Source organism: Vipera berus, assembly GCF_964194415.1.
Source record: "Vipera berus genome assembly, chromosome: 3".
Lineage (NCBI taxonomy): Eukaryota > Metazoa > Chordata > Lepidosauria > Squamata > Viperidae > Vipera > Vipera berus.
This window is the reverse complement of record NC_138204.1, coordinates 59,956,542-59,979,782: the sequence shown is the minus strand read 5'-3', so window position 1 is coordinate 59,979,782 and position 23,241 is coordinate 59,956,542. Positions and strand designations below refer to the sequence as shown.

The 23,241-nt window shown below is 40.4% G+C and overlaps 1 protein-coding gene across 3 annotated transcripts; it reads left to right on the top strand.

The window, feature by feature from the left end:
- The first annotated feature begins 878 nt into the window (after positions 1 to 878).
- EFCAB14 (EF-hand calcium binding domain 14) lies at positions 879 to 23,123 on the top strand. 3 transcript variants are annotated; one of them, XM_081324129.1, is made up of 11 exons: positions 879 to 1,378; positions 2,590 to 2,738; positions 4,899 to 5,044; positions 5,942 to 6,040; positions 7,162 to 7,272; positions 7,894 to 7,929; positions 8,913 to 9,104; positions 9,206 to 9,286; positions 10,698 to 10,803; positions 11,701 to 11,832; positions 18,927 to 23,123. In XM_081324129.1, the coding sequence occupies exons 1-11, from the start codon at positions 1,146 to 1,148 to the stop codon at positions 19,100 to 19,102; spliced, it is 1,461 nt and encodes a 486-aa protein (XP_081180255.1). In that variant the 5' UTR covers positions 879 to 1,145; the 3' UTR covers positions 19,103 to 23,123. The 3 variants fall into 3 exon arrangements, with proteins under 3 accessions (XP_081180255.1, XP_081180254.1, XP_081180253.1); XM_081324128.1 differs by having other exon boundaries at positions 7,828 to 7,929; positions 11,704 to 11,832; XM_081324127.1 differs by having other exon boundaries at positions 7,828 to 7,929.
- The last annotated feature ends 118 nt before the right edge of the window (positions 23,124 to 23,241 follow it).

Genomic DNA, 23,241 nt, shown 5'->3' with positions numbered 1-23,241 from the left:
TGTCGGGCTCGCGCAGCTGAGAAGAGGGCCCTGGCTGGGGACTCTGCGAAGCCTCCAAGCCATCATCAGCAAGTTCGTCTTCAACACCCTCCTCCTCCCCCTCGTCTGAGTCATCCGAGACATCCGAGCCGGCTGCCGGACCCATAGGCTGGCCCTGAATCACAACAGAATGTTCAAACTACTGCACCATTGTGCGATGGGTCGGACACGACTTTGCAGCTAACAACAACAATAGTGAGTAGGTCCTTTTTTCCATCCTAAGTAATTGTTGTTAGTTGCAAAGTCGTGTCCAACCCATCGCAACCCTATGGACAATGTTCCTCCAGGCCTTCCTGTCCTCTACCATCTTCTGGAGTCCATTTAAGCTCACGCCTACTGCTTCAGTGACTCCATCCAGCCACCTCGTTCTCTGTCGTCACCTTCTTCTATTGCCCTCAATCTTTCCCAACATTAGGCTCTTCTCCAGTGAGTCCTTCCTTCTCATTAGGTGGCCAAAGTATTTGAGTTTGTAATTAATGACATTTAAAGCAGAGTCGTTGATTCGACGCCATTTCATCAATATGATCCATTCAATAATCTCGGCAAGTTAAGTGTCATTCTAATTTAGTCTATTTATCTCTATTAGTCCTTGCCCCTTAATTGGTTAATTTGTTCATACGCCCCGCTGCGGACGGGTATTCACTGGTTCCCCGGATGTAAAATTCACTAGCCAATGAACACAAAGGGCTAATATAGCCCAGTAGGGAAGAAGGCAGACCAAAGAAAAACAATTCTTCTTTCCAATAGCAGTAGGGGATACTGATAGGTTCTCGCACATGAGCAAAATCCTCCAATCGGTGTCTTCGGTGCTAGCAACGAATGGTTCCGGCCCCTGTTGGTCGGTGAGGAGCAAGAGGAAGCGATGTTCTTCCTACTGCCATGGCTCGGCGGGCTCTTGAGGCGGCAGCTACCTCCGGTGGGAAGAAGAATCGGCCACAACGGCGTCACCGAAGCCTAAGAGACCCGCGCCGGCCCTCTTGAGACTCCCGTCTGGGAGGTGAACGTCGGAAACGCTGAAGCTGGCGAGCCGGAGCCCCGAGTTAGGAGCCCCTCCTGCGTTGCGGAGCTCTGCTCTCCAGAGCCTTGCCCCGGCTCAGCAGAAGAGGATGAAAAAACGCAAGGAGCTGAACGCGCTCATAGGCCTTGGCGGTGGAAACGGCGACCGGGGAAGCGGAAGCGGCGGAGGCGGCCGGCGCAAAAAGAAGCATCCCAGGAAAGGCTCCGCCTCGGGTCATCGATTGCTCCGCACTGAGTCGGCCGAGAGTAGCACCAGCAGCTCCTCTGACCCGGATTACGGGGACAGATTCGGGCTGCCGGATGCCCGCGCCCGCTTTTCTAAGTGAGATCCGGATAATCCAGGAGAAGGGAGGAAGCAGGGTTGGTTGGATGCAGGGTATGGGAACCGAGGGTGGTCTGTGTGGTCAGGAGGTTTAGGAATAGAAAGGGAGGTGGCGCTTTATGGGGAGGGAAGAGACACCGAACGGCTTTCAGGGTATAACGGACTCGGGAATTTGGAAGAAGCCGAGTTAACAGGTGTTGAGAAAGAAGATTGGACTTGGAATGAGTGTAAGTCGGAAAATATAGTGGTTGGAATAGCAGTAGCCTTCAGTGTGCTGCTCTGATAGCTGCTTGGGATTGGTAGTATTTAATAATGGTAACACATTTGGAGAACATCAATTTGCTGAGCACAGCTGGAACTGAAAACGATTGCTGCTTTGCGGGGGTGTGACTACAATTCCAGCAACACAGTTTGTAGAATTAGCTTTCCCTGACATAGTAACTTTGGGTGTGTTACTTGTATAACTTGTCTTGGTGTTCTTGCCCTAGGCTTAATGATGCAGGTATGAGGAAGAATGATACTGTCATTCTTTCTGCTTGAGTATTATCAGTTTGCAGAGATTGTACTGTTAGCTTGATTCCTTAATATGATTTTATTGCAGTAAGACATAAACATATCGAAGCATAATCTGGTTTTATTAGCGTTCGTTGTACATTGGTTATCTATAAATGTTCCTGTGGGATAAGGTGCTTTTTTTCTTGTACTTTTGCTTAACATGTTTAACTTTGTAATTCTATCTTAGGCTTGATGTAGAATAACACTACTTGTTCTGCTCTTGAGTTCTATGCAAATTTTATATGCTTCAGTCTTATCACCCTTTTTTTAAGCTAAAGTGACCCAAATATTGTAGCCTTTTCTTATGTAGATATTTAATCTCCTTGATTATTTTGGTTGCCCTATTATGCTTTTGCTTTTTTTTCCAGCTCTGTTACATTTTTCAAGTACAGTTACTAAGATTAGTGTTTGGAAATACTAAATATTTCAGATGCAGACGTGCCGTATATTTATACAAGGACAATACAATATTGGCAGTTTCATTTTTATTCCTAATTTTTCATAGCACAGAATTTGCCTTTTTTCATATTTAGTATTGTACAAGTATATAGAGTTAAAAAGCCCCATTGCTTGCAACATTGAATTTAGCAAGGTATCAATTTAGTGTAATATTTAGCTCTGTTAGCAAATAATGATTTGAAACATTTTTAATGTAGGGGTGACTACCTGCGATGCTGCAAACTCTGCTACCCGTTATGTGCTTTTGTCATCTTGGCTGCTTGTGTGGTGGCATGTGTTGGATTGGTATGGATGCAAGTTGCTCTTAAAGAAGATCTGGATGGATTAAAGGAAAGATTTAGAACCAGTAAGTTTGAATCTCAAATATTTCCCATTTCTATAATGTACAGGGAAGAAATTAGCATATAGCTTGCCTTTAGCTAGCATGCATTATGGGGCAAAATCATATATTCCCATTTTCTTAAGAATATTTTACTAAAAGCAAAAACAAATACCCTCATATTTTTTTAAAAAATTGATGGAAGATAGTATGTTTAAACAAACTTTCCTCTTTATTGAACAGAATGTTGTATAAAGCAAATAAAGAATGAATGGATGTTTATTTCAGAGAGCAGGAATATTTTATATTTTCAAAATTGTGAACAGCTCTGTTTATTTCAGAAATAGCTGCATCTGCCATGGTTATAACCTTAGACAACCTCTGCGCCAGGGAGAGCTGAATTGCTGTCCTTTCCTACATTCTAATTTTGATACGGACTGTGCAGATTTTATATTTCAGTACAGGTAGTCCTCGACTTATGATCATAATTGAGCCCAAAATTTCTGCTGTTAAGTGAGACATTTGTTAAGTGAATTTTGCCCCACTTTACGATCTTTCTTACCTCAGTTGTTAAGTGAATCACTGCAGTTGATAAGTTAATAACCCGGCTGTTAAGTAAATCTGGCTTCTCCATTGACTTTGCTTGTCAGAAGGTCGTGAAAGGTGATCATGGGACACAGCAACGGTCATAAGTATGAACCAGTTGCCATGCCTCTGAATTTTGATCACATGATCGTGGAGATGCTGGAAAGGTACTAACTGTGAAAAATGGTCATAAGTCATTTTTTCAGTGCCGTTGAAACTTTGGGCCACTAGATGAATTCTTGAAAGTTGAGGGCTACCTGCATTTTTTTTTCCTTCTTCACCCTCCACCTCTTTGTTTAAGTAAGGAAATATCTTTGAAACGATGACCTAAGAGGCATGGGTTTCTTGTGGTTTACTATTTTATAAAGAATCGGTACAATAAATGCACTGGGAAGTGTACTTGAGACCTGGAAGAAAATGTTTGTTGTTTATGTGAATTATACTCTGTTTTTCTACTCTAAGACAAAACAGAATCCCTCCAGAATCTTAAATCTTAAGTATCAAATTAATGTCATAATTAACTAGAAATAATTCTTTACATGTTTCTAAGTACAAGACAGTGGAGGCCAAATGCAATTCCCATAATTTGGGAGCATTGTAGGAGGACATGCTCTTCTCTTTACTATGGTAATGGTAATGGGCTTCTGGGACTGGGAATATCTCCAGAAGACCTTATGCATATTTAATTTAATTTAATTAATTTTTAATTTAATAACATTTATATACCGCCCTTCTCCCTAAGGACTCAGGGCGGTTCACAGGGCAGAATAAAATAGCAAATACAAACATTAAAAAAGATTAAACAATTGCCCTAGTTAAAAACAATATAGATACAACGCTAAAAACCCCCAGGAAAATTAAAAAGCGAAAGATAAAACAACCCCAACACAACCCCCCTCAGGCTAGGCCGGCTTGTACAAACAAAAATGTCTTGAGATCGCGACGAAAGGAGCGAAGATCGGGCGCCGTCCGGAGCTCTACCGGTAGCTGATTCCACAGCTCCGGAGCGCCCACAGAGAAGGATCTCCCCCTGGGGGCCACCAATCGACATTCTCTGATCGGTGGCACCCTGAGGAGGCCCTCTCTGTGGGAACGCACAGGGCGCAGGGAGCTTGATGCCGGCAGCAGATGTTCCCTGAGGTACTCCGGCCCCATGCCATGGAGTGCTTTGAATACCGTTACCAGTACCTTGAATCTCACCCGGAAGACAACTGGCAACCAATGCAGCTCACGGAGCAGAGGTGTAACGTGGGAGTATCGGGAGACTCCCAACACCACTCTCGCGGCTGCATTCTGTACCAGTTGGAGCTTCCGAGTGGTCCTCAAGGGCAGCCCCATGTAGAGAGCGTTGCAGTAGTCCAGACGAGAGGACACGAGCGCATGAGTGACCGTGCATAGATCATCCCGGCTAAGATAGGGCCGCAACTGACGCACCAGGCGAACCTGTGCGAAGGCCCCCCTAGTCACGGCTCCTATATGATCTTCCAAGGTGAGCCGTGAATCATAATGAGAGTCATAGCCTCTTAGATATTCAGAACTAGAGCATAAAAGAAATTGCTTACATATTGTCAGATTCATTAAGTATTTAATTTTCTATTTTAGTGGAGTCTAATCAAAAAACTTCAGTTCAAGAAATTCCCAGAATGACTGAAGACCTCCTTAACAAAGAAAAGGAATTGGAAAAAATTAAGAATGGAGATTTGGGGATAAACAAAATATGGATAAACATCACTGAAATAAGCAAACAGGTACAAGTGAGAAAGCATTTGTTTCAAATAAAGTTGTACCAAAAATAGGGTTAAATAGCACATTCTTAATCACTCAATTTAGTCAGTTAATGTTACATAAAGCTCCGGTTTTATGGAACCAGCTGCCGGTTGAGCTCCGGACGGCACCGGACCTTCGCTCCTTCCGATGCGGTCTGAAGACCCACTTATTCGAACAAGCTGGCCTGGCCTGATGGGGGGATTTTAGGGTTTTTAATGGGTTTTTATACTGTATTGTTTTACTGGGTGATTATTTAATTCTCTTTTTAATTTTTGTATTTGCTATTTATATGTGCCCTGTTCACCGCCCTGAGTCCCTCGGGAGAAGGGCGGTATATAAATTTAATAAATAATAATAATAATATTGAACATTTTCTATATTGCGCAATAGAATGTCCAACCTTTCCTTTGTTTACCAATAAAGAGCCTTGGTGGAGCAGTGGGCTAATGCCTCCTTAAGTAACACCAGCTGCCTGCAATTATTGCAGGTTCGTGTCCCACCAGGCTCAAGGTTGACTCAGCCTTCCATCCTTCCGAGGTAGGTAAAATGAGGACCCAAATTGTTGGGGGCAATAAGCTGACTTTGTAATAATGCCGCTTGGGGGTGGGGGGCGAAAGCCCTAATAAGCAGGCATATACATAGAATGAAGGCTATTGCTAAGCACATTTGATTTGTGCTTAGATTGTAAGCCGCCCTGAGTCTGGGATTATATATAAAATAAAGGGGAATATTTGTAGTTCAGGTTTGTTCCTTTGAGTTAGTCTTCAGTCCTAGTAACTCAACATTAACATATTCATAACATTGTCTTAGCACGAACCTTTACAACACAAAGGAGAAAAATCCATCCTGTAAAGTTATTCTTTCATTTGTGATTACAGATATCTTTATTGATGTTGGCAGTAAATCATCTCAAAACAAATATTAAATCTGCTTCTGATTTGATTAATCTTCCTGTCACAGTCGAAGAGCTTCAGAAAGTATGTATTATATTTAATACTTTAATATTAATCAACATTTAGCATTTTTGTTCTATAGATAACTTGACAAGTATAGAGCTTTTCATTATATCTTTCCTTCCTAATAGGAACTATATTTTAATTGTGTTTTTATCCCTCTTTATTTGAAAATGTATGAAGAAAACGTAAAAACACATTTGTAAAACTATTGAAATCCTGCTTTCCAGTTAATGTGACTAGACCATGAAAAATGGTATATTTCACCAATGATACAAATGACTTGTAAGAATATAGGTGGCAATTAGTAGTGGTGATTTCAGCGTCTCTGCAGTATTGAGGCCTACTAGTAAAACTGGGCATAACTAATGTATTCAGAATTGTTCTTCTTATATTCTTACAGCCAATATTATGTTGGCTTACCTGGAAGTAAGTTCCTTTTTTTATATATAAGCTAAGTGCAGTACTACTGACAAGTTGTATTTCCAGCACTTTTTATATTTTTCCTATAATCCAGAAAGTACCGGTAATTTTCATCATACTTTGTGATCTTTTTATGAGTAAAATTGCTACAAAAGTTTATATCCTATAGTATGCTTTCCTGGGGAGAGTGTACTTCTAATTAGTTTTGAAGGTAATGGTACAAATTCTAAATTAATCTGCCGAGTGTTTGCATATTTTTCCAGTAGAATTGATAATACTAGAGGTTTGTGTTTCTAAATACTTTTACAAATATTTGTTTGCATGTTTTTGTCCAAATATGAAAACAGTTTATCATAGGATGTATCTTTTCTTGCGTATCCAAGCCTGATGATGCAGCTGGAATCTTTGTGTGTATGTGGCAATATAAATGATGTTGTTACACTACCACATACACTTTATGTATGCTTTGATGTGGAAGTGACTTATTTTATCCACAGACCTGGTTCCATATTCTTCAAATGTGATACAAGTTACCAGTTAAATATAGCCAAGAAAATAAATTGTTATTCATACTGCAATAAATGAGATTTGTTAATGTACATTCTTTATGTTTAGTGTAACCAATTAAAATTATTCTTCATTGGAGTAAGCACATTTGAATTTCAGTTAATCGATCAATGAATATCTGTTGCCAAAAGATTTACTCTTGGTTTTTATCCTAGAGTGTTGCTACTATAGGTAGCACAGTAACTAGTGTTCATCATGATGTTGAGGCCATGCAAGCAGCAGTTGAAGAGCAAAAGAAGACTCTAGAAACTCTCCAAAAAGAAATAGTAAGGATGCATAGACATTTCACAAGAGTACATTCAGTAGCACATCCTATAAGAATTTCAGATTTGGTATGCAATTTAAAAATAAAAGTGGCTGAAGCTTTTTTTTTACTATTATTTAAACCTCCCTATGATTTTATTAATAAAATTGATATTTATAGTTTACTATTTTAAGTGGAATACATTTCGTGTTCTTTTACGTTTGTTAAACTGTATCAGGTCTTAAAACCAATTTAAATTTGTAAATTCTATATAATCAGATTTGTAGACATTGATTGTTTATGCAGATGGAAACATGTTAATCTTAGCATCACATTTTAGGCAATTAGTTTAGGCAGACACTTCATTTTTCTAGCTATATCTCTTGCTTCCTATTCTTCCTGCACAAAAACATTACATACAAATTTAATGTAAAGCAAATCTCAGAATTTTATAGCTGCTCTCAAAAGGCTTACCACTGCAGAATGTAAAGAACTTGATGTGTAGAAGTGTTACGTTTGATGGGTTATGAATATTCAAATAATAACTGGTTTAAACACATATCTTAATATATTTCAGAATGAACACACAGAAGATGTTAGACAAAAGCATTTACCTTCCTTTTCCTCCTCTTCTGTCCCCCAGATAAATGAAAAGAATGTGAGGAACAGTTGTAAACAGGTGCTTCTGTTTTGCTTTTCAAAGCTTTGGAAATCACTGCTTCAAAATTGTTATGTAAAAATAAAACCAGGATAGCTTTGCATTGTTATATTCCTTAATATTGCTTTTGCGGCACAAATGCTGATATTTATAGTGCCTCTAGAGCAAAAGTAGTCAGGAAGCTATTGCTCCTGCTTCAAATGCATCTAGTATAATCGTTGAGAGTAGTTGCAATATGATAATGATTTAGTTTCCATAAAACTATTATTCAGTGTTGAAAGACTCCAAGTATCTGACAGTTACTGAATTAGTCCTCCTAACTTCCTATTAGCCACCTAGCATAACTTGAGTTATAATTGAAATACCAAGAAACCAAAATGTACATAAAACTACAACGGCATTCTAATAGTTTCATGATTGTGCAGAATCCACAATAGCCACTGAAACTGGCCTGCTTTAGAGAAGAAGTGCATGAGGTAACCTCTAATTCTGCTTCTTTCTTTAACTTAATGATTGAGCACATTTCCATTGCTAAGTGTGACCGTCAAGTGAGTTTTGCCCCATTTTACAACTTTCCTTGCCACAGCTGTTAAGTGAATCGCTGTGGTTGTTGTGTTAGTAACACGGTTAGTAAGTGAATCTGGCTTCCCCGTTGACTTTGTTTCTCAGGTTGCAAAAGGTGGTCACATGACCCCAGGACACTGCAACTGTCATAAATATATGCCAGTTAAGGGGCTGCTGCAAGGTCATAAGTGTGAAGAACAGGCACAAGTCACTTTTTCCAGTGCCGTTGTAACTTTGAACCATTATTAAGCAGGTGATTGTAACTCAAGGGCTAATTGTATATTGCTCTGATACACAGTTTATTCTGTTGAACTTGAAAAGGCTACATAGAATAGTTAACAGTGTACTAGAGTCATGAAGATTATGTTCTGCTTATTTTCAATAATTTTGTGGCACTGCTTTTGTAGTCGAAGTAATAAAATTGTTTTTCTGTTAAACAGGATAACCAATATCTACATATCTCTATAGAAGAGATAAATTCTACCCTAATGTTACATCAGAAATTGAATGATTTAAAATTTTTCAATCTGGATTCAACAGTCAGCAACCTAAGTTACAAAGTTACTTCCTTAGAAAATCACATGTTCGTTGTGAATAAACTGGAAAATAGAAAGAACCTTACCTTTGGTATGGTAAGTGTCTTAACAGTTTTAAGAATTAAAACACTTGCAATATGTTACTCATACAGGATAGTAAGCCACAAGTAAACACATGCATTTTCTGTCTCTTGTAGGTGAGTAACCTAACTACCTCGGTAAATATGGAAAGTGAATCAAGAAATGAAACTACTGCTGAAAAAGTAGAAAATATAGAGGTAAGTTTTGGAGAACCATAGTGAAGGTGATTTTTTTTAAGAGCCCCCTTGAATTGTCTTCCTGACTTGGAGGGTAAGAGCAGCAAGGTAACCAACTCAAGTGAAGTGACAGAACAGTTGAGCTTCCTATCCCATATATATAATTTTTCTCCATCCACATTTTGTAAAAACAAAAATCCTGTGTGAGTTGAAATGTTGAAAAGATTATATTGATTCAGTCTCAGAAAAATAATAAAAAATATAACAAAATTAAGGATAAACTATATTGCAATAAATTTACAGTGCTGTGTGCATACAGAATTTACACACACACTTTTTGTTTCTTTATAAATCTACCAACAGAGAAGAAATTCCATTACTGCATTAAAAATCACATTGGAAGCAAGTGAAATGATATCTTAGCTTTTACAGTGGTTGATATTAAATCTGTAACTGGTCCAAAGCTGACAAAACACAGTATGTAGTTTTGTTTATTTACCCATGTTGAGTTCTGTTTAATTGAAAAGTGTAAAGGATTATTGAGAACACGTTCCTGTGTCTTCTCTGTTGGGGAAAACAAAGCATTTTTTCCAAACATTTCCAAACTTTAATTACATGGTCTGCAATTTACTGATGTGAGTTTGGCTGTTGTTATTTAATGCTGGAAGTCTATAACATACTTTTTTTAAAAAAAATACACTTTAAATTAGTTCAAAACCTTAGATGTAATATCTTGATTTTTTTTTAAAAAAACCCATGCTTTTAAAGGACATACATTCACAAGGCAAAATATTCTCAAATTTTTCCCCTCAAAAAATCAATTTTCTGTTCCTAAGGATAATTCTCATGCTATAAAACTACTCAGGTTATTTTATGTTGTAACTAATGACTAATTAAGGTAATTAATGAAACCAAGTTTTAGTCACAATTGTTTTAAAGAATATGAGAAATTATACAGTAACATTACAGCAAAAGTTTAAACCAGAACTTTAGTTTTAAGATTTGAGGACAGAATGCTAATTTTGTCAATAAAACAGGCTTTACTGTGTATTTATGTCAACCATAGATTGATAAATTCAGTGTACTATCATGTAAGACAAGTACAATAGGGAATCATTTTAATTTAGGTCATTCAACTTCTAGATATTGTAATATTGTCATCTTACTTGATATGACAATACCTGATATTAGTTACTCTTCATAGGAATTAAGAGAAAATTGCTGCTGGGTTTTGACTGAGTTCCCTTTACAACATAGATAGTTCTGAAACCATCAAAATCATAGTATTTGCAGTTACAGTATTCTCATAGGAAAAACAGTACATAAATGTACTTGTTAGAAACATATAAACTACACAGTGTATTTTGTATTAAGTGCAATCAAAGTAAAACAAACGGCTTCTTTAGATTTTTTTTTAATTGGTAATCTACAGAAAACAGAAAATGGAGAATCTCAGGTATCCAAACTAAGGGAAAAGCTGCAGTTGATTAATGCTCTGTCAAGCAAATCAGATAGTGAACAATCTGAAGCACTTAAAGGTAAACATCTCATATACATGTCATTTTGCATATTGTATTAGAATATCAAGCTAATTTCATTTAATCATACTTAAATTACTAATTTACTTTAATTGTTATCTGTTTCCAAATGCATACCTGAAGGCATGGAGATCTATTTACTGGCTAGCGTTTGAATTCAAGCTTCTGAATTAAATCTTTTAGTTGTTGTATTTCATAGAATTAAAACATCATTTTCAGAATTTATATGTTAGTCAGTTTCCACTTGGACTCACCATGAAAGAGCATCTGGAAACTTTAGCTGGAGTAGAATGCAACTGACCAGTGCTGCTTGGTATAATCTCATAACACAATTCCGCATGATCTGTATGGATGGCCACTTGGTTTACAGGTGTTTGTTTTCACTTTTACAATCCTACATGGTTTGGAGTTGGATTTCTTAGAGAGTATCTACTCCAGAGGGAGTCGAGGTCACCTAGGGTAGACCTGCTGAGGATCGCCATTTATCATGAGATACAATAGGATTGAACTTACAGTGGATATAGAAAGTCTACATACCCGTTAGAATGCCAGGCTTTTGAGATGTAAAAAAATCACACCAAGATTAATCACTTCAGGTTTTTTTCTACCCTTAATCTAACATCTAAACTGTGCAATTCAATTGAAAAACAAACTGAAATTGATGATCTGATTTTAAAAAAAAAGTAATAGTTCTGGTCTTCAAATCTCAGGAAGGCAGTCAGTCTGTATGTTTATTATTTATTTTAGTATGAGTAGAAATAGAATATATTTGAAATCTGTTAAGATTGCTTGTGACTGCTTTATACCATCTAAAGTCCCCCTCCCCCACCTTTGTGCATAATATTTACTGTTATCAAATAAGAAAAAAAATATAACTACTGTAAAATTACTTGACAGTAGAAAATTCACAGATCATCACATCAGAGCCTACAAAACTTCCAAGAATTTCTTCAAGATCACTTGGCAATAATTTTGAGGGAAGTCGACACCCAAGAAGCTTGTCCTTACCTGGAATATCCAACATAGAAGGTAAAGTTGAGTTTTTAGACATGTAAACACCCCATGTTTTGTGTGCAAAGGATTCTGGAAATTAATAAATTTGGATCTTCATAAATTAAAATTGGGAGTCTACATTTAGAAATGAATATATATGGATTTATTTATGATGATAAGTATTTGTGTATGAATAAGTAAGCAGTGGGGTACCACAAGGTTCCATCTTAGGCCCAGTATTCTTCAATATCTTCATAAATGTCTTAAGACGAGGAAATTCAAGGGGAACTCATCAAATTCGCAGATGACACCAAACTGTCAGGAGTAGCCAACACCCCACAGAAGACAAACTCAAGATACTAACTTTGAGCATGCCCAAGATGGCGGACGTGCATGGCTGAGCTCCGTTAGGAGCTTCGGCAATTTTAGCAATGTGGCGACCCTGGGGAGCTTCATAGTGATATTTGGGTCCTGTGAAGGTTTCGGGTGAGGAGGAGGAGGACGAGGACGAGGGAGCTGAGCTTTGGTGCCTGCCTTAAGAACGCCTACATGGTTTGCCTGGCTCTGGGAGCCTGGACTCACCGAGGGCTCCGAGGACTCCGAGGACTCTCTGAGGACTTTCTGAGGACTGCCAGCTGAGCCCGGAGGAGCCTGGAGGAGCCCGGGGGAGTTTCGGGAGTTTCTGGACGGCTTGGTGGACGTGGAGGAGCTGAACAGAGCCCCGTGTTGTGTGGCGCCGATCAGCTGTTTATCGGTGCCGCAGGGACCCGGTGAACTCCGATGGAGGCTGTTGGAGGCGGAGGAGCTGGGCGGAGCCCCGAGGGAGACTGCGGAGGCTGCTGAGGCGCCTGGAAAGACCTTGATTTTTTGCTGAAGCTCCGCTCAGCGTGGCTCCGACCGGCTGACCGTTTGTGCATCGGAGGTCCCGAGACCCCTTCCACGGAGCCTGGTGGTGTTCCTGAGATCTGTGACGCCCGGATTAATTGTTTACAGCTCAGTGATGCTCCGGAACGCCTTCCTGCTGCTTGGGGAGCCGCGTGTTGCTGGAATGACTATGAATCGCGGCTTGGAGCGGCGGGGGCGTGAAAATGCTGGAGTGGTGGAGACGTCGTTTAGCTGGTTTCCGAGATGGCTGACGGTGAAGGGAGTGGGCCTCTCTGATATGGTGACCTGGCCTGGTGGTGGAACGCGGACGCTGTTGCCTCGGACATTTGTGAGGCAAAACTTAATCTCTGCGCCGCCAGAAAATCATTGGACCATGTTGTGGTTTCCCTTCTTGACTGACTATCATCCAGTCTTTTTTGCAACATGGAAGTGACTTATGTAACCAGAATCTCTCCTACCATTTTGTGACCATGCCGGCTTATTAATCCTGATGTATTTCATAGATTCTTTGCTCTAACTCCCTCCCCTTCTCCCCCCTCCCCTATAATAGAAGGCCCGGGTTGTAACCACTGTGGGAGAGTGGTTAAGTTTTTACATCTGCTGCCTCCCAGAGGTGAGAGCTCTGGGGGGTATTGCTCCCCCGGTTTGTATGTACCAGGTTGCCCCCCGGCTTTGACCGCCGTGAGAGGGCGGGATTCGATCTATCCCGGGATTTCCCAGCTCCAGTGGCAGTGGAGCTGGGTTGGCTCTCTGGTCACTTGCCTTCGATTTATTTATTTTGAGATCCTCCCATGTTGAGTTGATCTGGTCTGCCTTGCTGTTTTTTTGTCGGACTTGTTAAGATCATGCGTCTGACTTATTCGAGCACGACTTTATACGCTCTCAGGGGGGCCCCCCCATCCTGGGAGCGACCCGCCTTACTTTTTACACCTCCTCTTGATGAAGGGCCCGAGTGTTGGGACCCTGAGAGATGGCTGGGCATGGGTAGGGGCCTCCGATATAAGCCAAATAGGAGGCCCCTGGTTAGTTTTTTGGTTAAATTTTTTAAGAGGTTAGGGAGGGGGGTGGGAACTTCTTTTGGTTGTTCGGATATGGGGGCAGTCCAGCAACCACTGTTCAGGCCAGGGCCGGGATTGATCGCGGAGGGGAGGAGCGGAGGTCGGTCGCCCCCGGGGCTCCAGGGCAAGTCGTGGGAATGCCTATTCCCACGACGTTAGGGAATGGCAGCAGGTGCAGGAACAGAGGGCCGTATCGACCTCAGGGAAGGCCTCTCCGCTACTTGCAAGCGGTGAGGCATTCCGACCCTCTTGTTCTACCCCGAGGTCCCGGGAGTGAGGATGTGCAGCCTCCTGAGCTCCGGCTGGTGTACCTGAATGCCAGGTCTGTCGTTAATAAAGCTCCTCTCGTCCGTGACTTGGTCGAGGGTGAGCAGGCGGACCTGGCTTGCATCACGGAGACTTGGTTGGGCCCAGAGGGCGGTATTCCTCTGGCTGATCTCTGCCCACCAGGTTTCCGGGTGCTACACCGGCCTCGGGCTCAGGGTAGGGGTGGGGGAGTGGCTGTTGTTATGAGGGAGACCTTAGCTCCGCGGGAGGCCACCGTTCCGCAGATAGTCGGGTGTGAGTCTCTCTTCTTGAGATGCGGCCCTGGTGCGCAGTTGGGCTTGCTGCTGGTGTACCTTTCGCCTAGTCACGCAGCAGCAGCCCTGCCTGAGCTTCTCGATGTCCTCTCTGGGTTGGTGGTTGAGTTCCCGAAACTTATAGTTTTGGGGGACTTCAATCTACCATCTCTGGGAGGATCATCTGAGTTGGCTCGGGAGTTCATGGCTTCCATGACGGCCATGGACCTGACGCAAGTAATTTCAGGACCGACTCATGAGGGAGGCCACACCCTTGACCTAGTTTTCTTATCTGGGCGGTGGTTAGATGATCTTGGTGGGGGCTCCCCAATTATTATGCCCCTGTCATGGACCGATCATCATCTCCTGCGGCTGGTCTTCCGTTTTGCCACCCCCCGCCGTGGGTGTGTGGAACCAGTTAGATGGTACCGCCCCAGACGCTTAATGGATTCTGCGAGATTCCAGGCAGCGCTGGGGTCCCCACCTGCCTCCCCCACTCACAGCTCGGCAGATGCCTTAGTGGAAGCTTGGGAAAGGGCAGCCACTGAGGCTCTTGACCGAGTTGTACCCTTGCGGCCCCTGACCCGATGCAGATCCCGTCGAGCTCCATGGTTCTCCGCGGAGCTCCGGGAGATGAAGCGCCTGAGACGGGGCCTAGAGAGCGGTTGGAGGTCCAGCCGATCCGAATCCGACCGATTGCGACTAAGAACCCATATTAGGTCTTATCTCGCTGCGATAAGGGTGGCGAGGTCTAATCACTTCGCTACCCTTATCGCGTCCGCAGATAATCGCCCGGCCGCTCTGTTTAGGGTGACTCGCTCCCTCCTTAATCAGGAGGTGAGGGAGGAACCCTTGCAGGGTCATGCCGAGGAGTTTAACAATTATCTGTCGGACAAAATCACGCGGATTCGGACCGGTCTGGACTCCGACTGGGCAGAGTCTGGCGATCAGGACGCGGGTGGTCTTGTCGATATCACTTGGGAGGAGTTTGATTCTGTGACTCCGGAGGAAGTGGACAGGATTATGGGGAGACTGAGCTCCACCACATGTTTATTGGACCCGTGCCCTTCCTGGCTGATTTATGCAGCCCGGGAGAGGACACGCAGCTGGTTCCAGGCAGTTATATCAGCTTCTTTGAGTGAGGGTAGCTTCCCTGCCGTCTTGAAAGAGGCGGTGGTGAGGCCCCTCCTCAAGAAGCCTGCCTTGGACCCAGCTGTATTGAACAACTTTCGTCCGGTCTCCAACCTTCGCTTTCTTGCGAAGGTTGTTGAGAGTGTGGTGGCGCATCAGCTCCCTTTGGTCCTGGATGAAGCGGATTATCTAGACCCGTACCAATCGGGTTTCAGGCCCGGGCACAGCACGGAGACGGCATTGGTCGCGCTGGTGAATGATCTCTGGAGGGCTCGGGACAGGGGTCATTCCTCTGTTCTAGTCCTATTGGACCTCTCAGCGGCTTTCGATACCATCGACCATGGTATCCTGCTGCGGCGTCTCAGGGGATTGGGAGTGGGAGGCACGGTTTTACAGTGGTTCTCCTCCTATCTCCAGGGACGCTCGCAGTCGGTGTTGACAGGAGGGCAGAGGTCGACCGCGAGGTCTCTCGTTTGTGGAGTTCCTCAGGGGTCGGTCCTCTCGCCTCTCCTGTTCAACATCTATATGAAACCGCTGGGTGAGATCATTCGTGGCTTTGGAGTTGGGTATCATCAGTACGCTGATGATACCCAGCTTTTTCTTTCTACCCCAAACCACCCCAGTGATGCCCTCAACGTGATGTCCCGTTGCCTGGAGGCGGTTCGGGTCTGGATGGGGAGGAACAGACTTCAACTCAACCCCGACAAGACCGAGTGGCTTTGCATACCTTCATCCCGGGTCTATTCGGATATTCCATCTCTTTCTATGGGGGGTGAATTATTACCCCCCGTAGATAGGGCTCGCAACTTGGGAGTCCTCCTAGATTCGCGGCTTACCTTGGAAGATCACATGGTGGCCGTGACTAGGGGGGCTTTCGCCCAGGTTCGCCTGGTGCGCCAGTTGCGGCCCTATCTAAGCCGGGATGATTTATGCACGGTCACTCACGCGCTCGTGACCTCTCGTCTAGACTACTGCAACGCTCTCTACATGGGGCTTCCCTTGAGGACCACCCGGAGGCTCCAACTGGTACAGAATGCAGCCGCGAGAGTTGTGTTGGGAGTTTCCCGATACTCCCACGTGACACCTCTGCTCCGTGAGCTGCATTGGTTGCCAGTTGTCTTCCGGGTGAGATTCAAGGTGCTAGTAATGGTGTTCAAAGCCCTCCATGGCATGGGGCCGGAGTACCTCAGGGAACATCTGCTGCCGGCATCAAGCTCCCTCCGCCCTGTGCGTTCCCACAGAGAGGGCCTCCTCAGGGTGCCACCGGTCAGAGAATGCCGTCTGGTGGCCCCCAGGGGGAGATCCTTCTCTGTGGGCGCCCCGGAGTTATGGAACCAGTTACCGGTTGAGCTCCGGACGGCGCCCGATCTGCGCTCCTTTCGCCGCGATCTGAAAACATACTTGTTCGAGCAAGCCGGCCTGGCCTGAGGGGGGATTGGTGGGGTTTTTTATCATTCTTATTGGGGTTTTTTACTATGTATCAATTGTATTTTAATCGGGCATGCATTTAATTATCTTTTAATTTTTGTAAATTTCTGTGTTTTATTCTTGCCCTGTACACCGCCCTGAGTCCTTCGGGAGAAGGGCGGTATAGAAATGATAATAAATTAAATTAAATTAAAAAGATCTTGACAAACCTGAACAATAGGCCCTATCCAACAAAATGAGTTTCAGTGTGGAGAAAAGCAAAGTCGTACACACTTAGGCAGGAAAAACCAAAGGAACAAATATAGATTGGGCGAGACCTGACTTGGAGGCAGTAACTCTGAGAGGGACCCTGGAGTCCTGGTGGACGATCACTTAACTATGAGCCAGCAGTGTGCAGCAGCAACTAAAAAAGCTAATACAATCCTAGGTTGTATAAACAGAGGCATAGAATCAAGATCACGTGAAGTACTAGTACCACTTTATAAAGCCCTGGTAAGACCATCCCTTGAATACTGCAGCCAATTTTGGTCACCATATCACAAAAAAGATGTTGAGAGTCTGGAAAAAATTCAGAGAGGTGCAACTAAGATGATCAAAGGTCTGGAGACCAAAACATACGAAGAACGGCTGTGGAACTTGGGTTTGGCCAGTCTAAAGGAAAGAAGAAATAGGGGAGACATGATAGCAGTATTCCAGTATCTGAGGGGCTGCCACAAAGAAGAGGGGGTCACGTTATTCACCAGAGCACTAGAGGGAAGGACAAGAAACAATGGTTGGAAACTGATCAAAGAGAGAAACAACCTGGAATTAAAGAGAAACTTCCTGACAGTGAGGACAATCAACCAGTGGAACAGAAATCATGGGCGCTCCATTACTGGAAGTTTTTAAAAAGAGACTGGACAGTCATCTGTCTGAAATGGTATAGGTTCTGCTTGAGCAGGGGGTTGGACTAGAAGACCTCCAAGGTTCCCTTCCAGCTCTATTCTTATTCTATTCCTATTCTATTCTATTCTATTCTATTCTATTCTATTCTATTCTATTCTATTCTATTCTATTCTATTCTATTCTATTCTATTCTATTCTATTCTATTATTTTCTTTCAGATGGGACAAATGGCTGCTAGTTTCAGGTAGGATAAGGAGGGTTGGGATTATGGAGAAGTAATTAATCTCATCATCAGTGCAGCTCTTTGAAGTTACTGTTAGTCATAATAGATTTGAAAAATGATGTTCATTTAGATCATGTTAGCAAAAAAGGTAAGTCTGCTTTTTCAGGATCCCCATGTCCTAATTATCCCTTCATTTTCTTAAATATTTTGATTTGGGTTATTGCCATAGGTTATCCAATTGAAGATATTAAAGTAACAAAAGAAATATTCTGAACATTTATTTTTATTTATTTTAATTCCATTTATATCCCGCCCTTCTCCGAAGACTCAGGGTGGCTTACAAGCTTAGCATGGCTAAAGTGTATAAAAATAATATAAAATGGGTTATTATACTACAGTCTACTCTGAATACTTGAAGCAGATAATCAGCTATATTAAGTCAGTTGACATACATTAATATTTAGCAATTATATCTTTCCAAATGTTTAGTGCTGTTCTTACTAGTTTAATGCATATGTATGGCATATCATTATTGTTTCGGGGTCAGCTCAGATATAATGATTTTCCATACTTTAGTAAACTAAAAATGAGGTTACATTCTGATTTCATAGCATTTTTTTCCATAACAAAACAATGTTGACTTTTTTGTGGCTTTTAATCAACCATGATAGTTGTAGTTTTACACATATAGTGAAAGTAACCTTTGTTTACTAAGTGTACATTAAACTGCATTTTCTGAATTGCAGATGAATGAGAAACTCTAGTTAAATAATCCGTGATAGAAATATCAGTGCTGACAATAAGGAGATTTGAGTTTTAGGGACATGATGATGCTATTATTGGCATAATAAACTTATTTCTTAAGCTAATCAGATTGCAACTGACTTATGAAGGTGTTTGGGGTGATTGAATTCATGAGAGAGTATGAATTATATTTTATAATTTTTTTTGTCCTTGCAGATCTTCAAAATTTATTTAGGACTTCTAGCCAAGGCACTAATGACAAGCTAACATTTGAGGACCTGGAAAATCTGGTTGGATCAACAGTGCATGACCGACAGAGTTTTCAGGAGTTTGATGAAGACGGAGATGGAAGATATTCCATATCAGAACTGAAAGTAGCATTGGGTCTATAGTATCTTTTCTTATAAACACAGTATTGAAGGACTACAGTAGCTATGTTTTTTAAAAAAAACCCAACTGAATAAGTAAAAGCTGCTTCTAGCACTTTTCCCAGTGATCTGCTAGTCTTTGAAGTTAATTTAGTGTATCAATTGACACCTTTTAAATTTTCTGTTCTTTGGAAAATAATGAAAAGCATTTATATTTTTATCTGTTGTAACATAAGATATGTTGATCCCTGAAAGCTTTTCCAACTTTTGAGGCTCTGATCTAGGGGTAAATAGCTATGCCTAAGTGTGTTTATGCAAATGTCCTATTAATAGCAAATACATCATTGCGTTGGTTTTGATTCCCACAGAACTAGGAACATTTTATTGTCCTGGATCATAGCCCCAGGATTGCATTACATTGAATTGAATGGTTGTAATGAAAATAATAATTGCACCTTATGACTACACAAAGAATTTTATCTCAGACTTTATTTCCCGTGTTAGGGAAGCTCATCTTCAAGTTAAAATGTATGTATATATTGACAAACATGATTTTATATTTCAAATTTGCCTTAAATTAGCTGCACTTTAGAATAAAATATAAAACTCTGATTTGCAGGATGGGATTCTTCCGTTTGTAAATATTTAAACTAGAATAACTTATACATATTTGGGTCTAATTTGCATTGAAAATAATCAATTTTCCAGGTTGTATTAAGTAAAAATCGGCAACAGAAAACATTTCTTCTTCCTAGGAATTATACTTGTATGACACTCCTTTCCTATATTTGTTTATGAATCACTGGAAAGTTTTGTGCTACTTAAGGACTAACATTTATGTGAGACTCTAAAGAAGACTTCAGTTCTTGAAATTGAGATAAAAAGACATTCTAAGAAACAGGTTGTAATAATAATAATTTATTCTGATTTTAAATTGATCACAGATTCATTGTTATTTTCAGTTATAATAATTTTATGAAGAAGGATTCCTGATGGAAACATTGCAATATTTACTTCAGCTTTCCCTATTGTAATGGTGGTACTTTATTCAATTAATTTTCCCCAGTTTAACAGAGGATTAAAAGTGGTGTTAATAGCATAGTTAATATTATCAGTAATTCTGATGCTTTCAGAAAAGAATGAGATGATAAAGACCAAATTATATATTACATTAAGTACATTTTTACCTTTTCACTCTGTAGTTTGCTGATTTATTTTAAAATTAATTCCAACGTGAGGTTCAAATGGATTAAGATTGTGGCATGGACCAGCTATTTTCTCCACACTATAATTAAATCTGCTTCTTAAATTGCAGTTTGAGAGAGTTCCACTAGAGTACAGCATCTTCCTAAGTACTCTGGCCTATCAAGATTAGTAAGTTTTTGCCTTATTAAAAACAGATGTGTTTGTGAATGTGGTCACTTTTGGTGATGTGGCTTGAGCTATAAGCTTGGAAATTCTAAGCGTTTTAGGCTGCTTTTTTTGGTTATTAAAAACATCAGGTGTTGTCAGGCAAACATGGTAGGATTTTATTTAGTAAATAATCTCAGATAATCATTATTCTCTGTACAAACCAAACACAGCAAGGTTTTCTAACGTGCCATTTTTATTGTAAATCTATTTTAAAATGATATGTTGAATAGAGTACTGTCATAGTTGTTGGCTTTCTTTACAGCTTTTAGTTTAGCAAATTTAAGTTCTCAGGAATCTTCATTGCCCATCACAAAATTCAGGCTTCTTGGGAAAATAATGGCAGTGGTTTCGTATGGAGCACTGATATACTAGAACAGACATGTCAAACTTGCTACATCAAGTGACGTCGCGCAACGTATCAGGACAGTTTTGCCATTGCTGGCAATGGGGTGGGCGCGGCTTCCGGATGACGCGTCCGGCCCGTGGGCTGGCAGTTTTACACCCCTGTACTAGAATATGATGTAAACAGACTCCTTCCAAAAATTTAATGAACAGTTTTTGGAAAACCAGATTCCCTTATCTAGATTATCTAGAATGCAAATTGTTTCCTTAAGTTTGTGATCTATACCCATTAAAGTTCAAAGTTCATATCACAAGGTAACTAAAAACCAGTATTCTTTCGGATAAAATTAGTTTTATATGCTTTATGTATAAAAACCATTGACCAAATAAAGCAATAACGATTAAATATAGCAGTATTTGTATGTGTGTATGTAATATGATTGTATAGCAAAATATTGAAGGTATTTTTAAAAGTGGCTTGTTATGATCCATATAAAAAGAATGACTTTTAATCTCAGTATTAAGCTAATTATGAGCACTTTTAGGGATTGTTTTCAGATACATTTTTGTTGTAACAGAAATCTCACTTCAAAATTTCTGATCTAATTTAGAAGCTAAAGTCATAGTCTTCAATATCTCAATACTGTATTGTAAGAAACATTTATTTGAAAACTATCCTAAATTAAAGGAATGCTTTCATTAGAAAAAATTACCTAAGATTAATTCATACTGTGTGTTATACAGCAGGAAGGAAGGTATAAGGAATGACTTGAGCTGATTGATTAGGATCCTTAGCACACCAGCATTTCCCTATTCCTCACATGTGTATGTCACCACTGAGAAAGAAGGCATTTATATTAGGCAAATTTAGGGACATGAAGTGACGAAATGTCTAAACTCTGAAGTGATATATTTTCCCCATTTGCAAGCTTTTCAGAAAGCTAACTCTTCATGTAAAGTCTTGAAGTAATTCTACCTTGTTTTTGAATATAATTAGAGCCTTCAAAATACATTGCTTGTCTTATGAAGTGTTTCTTCTAATTTGCAATATTGTGTGTTTAGAAGTAAATGTATGTATTTTATCAGGAAAGCAAAATAAATATGGCAGAGTATTATAAATTGGCTCAAATAGTGCATTCTTTGAAATTATTTCAGGGTTAATTAAGAATGTGCACAATAGCTGTACAGCAGAATTGATTTGAAGTTAAATGTGAGCATTCTTCCCAGAGCTGAGCCTGCCTCTTTTGGAAGGTTATTTAAGCAAGAGTAATGGGAATTAGCTAAACCACTGGTCAAAATCCTAACATTTTCCTCATTTTAGCTTCATCCTCTTTAAGGTATAATACTCTTCTGAACTGATGCCACAAGTCATATATCATGTCTGACTATCAGCCATGCTGAGTAGGATAGATAGAAGCTGTAACATATTTTAGAAAAACACAAGATTCGAAAACGTTCATGTGGATATTAAGCGACAAGTTTTTCCCCCCAGTGTTCATAGGTACCCATGAAATGGACTTATCTCTTTACTATGGTAGTAACAGAAGGCTTCAAATGAATGTTGGATTTATAGCAATGCTTCCAATGGATATATTATATAAAAATAGGTTATTCAGGTATTTCACAATAATAAAATTCCCTGATAAAATTAGGGGTATTCAGAATAGATAGAATAGGGACAGGGTAACGTAATAGTGGAATGTATTGTCTCTTTTGTGATTGCACAAGAAAATATAGTGGCACTTAAAAAGTAAAAATTACTTGATTGCAGAATTCTTTGTTCAAATAATCACATGAATTAATAAAATTAAAATTTACAGAAAAGGGTAGTTTATTTGTATGGAGAAAATTCTTAAGGGTTTTGAAAGATCTAAAGCCTGTTTCCCTTGTATGGGAGCGTTGGCTGTACTTAAAAGTGGTACCATTCTTTATGCAATTAAAAATGACTCCAAAATGAACATTTATGTCCTTTTGAATATGAATTAACTAATCAGATCTTACAAAATGTTAAAACAGTTTTCTGCTATGAATCATAGTGTTCATCTATGGAACTTGTTCTTTAGGATTTTTATTGGAATCCACTGCACTGAAGGTACACTGGTTTTACATTGTATAAAAGTACTTGATTTGCATTGTCCTACTTAAACTAAGTGAAATGTTTTATAAAATTGGGCCTCACAAATGTGCAAAAAGCTCTTATGGAGTGAATTAAAGCTGGATTTAGGTGTGGCATTTTGCACCTATTATGCATTGTGAATGTCAAATCTAAATAAAATAAGTTTGCTTTGGGTGTGATGGTTATTTTATTTCAAGATGCATTTCATCTAGAAAAATATATTACAGGAAAAACTGAAGCATTCAGCTTTTTCTTACTGTTGTTGAAAATGCAGTTCACTTGAAAAAATCCT

What these genes read in the sequence shown, in the direction of transcription:
- EFCAB14 (XM_081324127.1), top strand. Translation starts at nt 1,146, where the DNA reads ATGAAAAAACGCAAGGAGCTGAACGCGCTCATAGGCCTTGGCGGTGGA. An exon ending in TCACTGAAATAAGCAAACAG is followed by an intron (nt 5,045 to 5,941) that starts GTACAAGTGAGA and finishes TTGTGATTACAG; the next exon opens with ATATCTTTATTGATGTTGGC. An exon ending in TGAGGAACAGTTGTAAACAG is followed by an intron (nt 7,930 to 8,912) that starts GTGCTTCTGTTT and finishes TCTGTTAAACAG; the next exon opens with GATAACCAATATCTACATAT.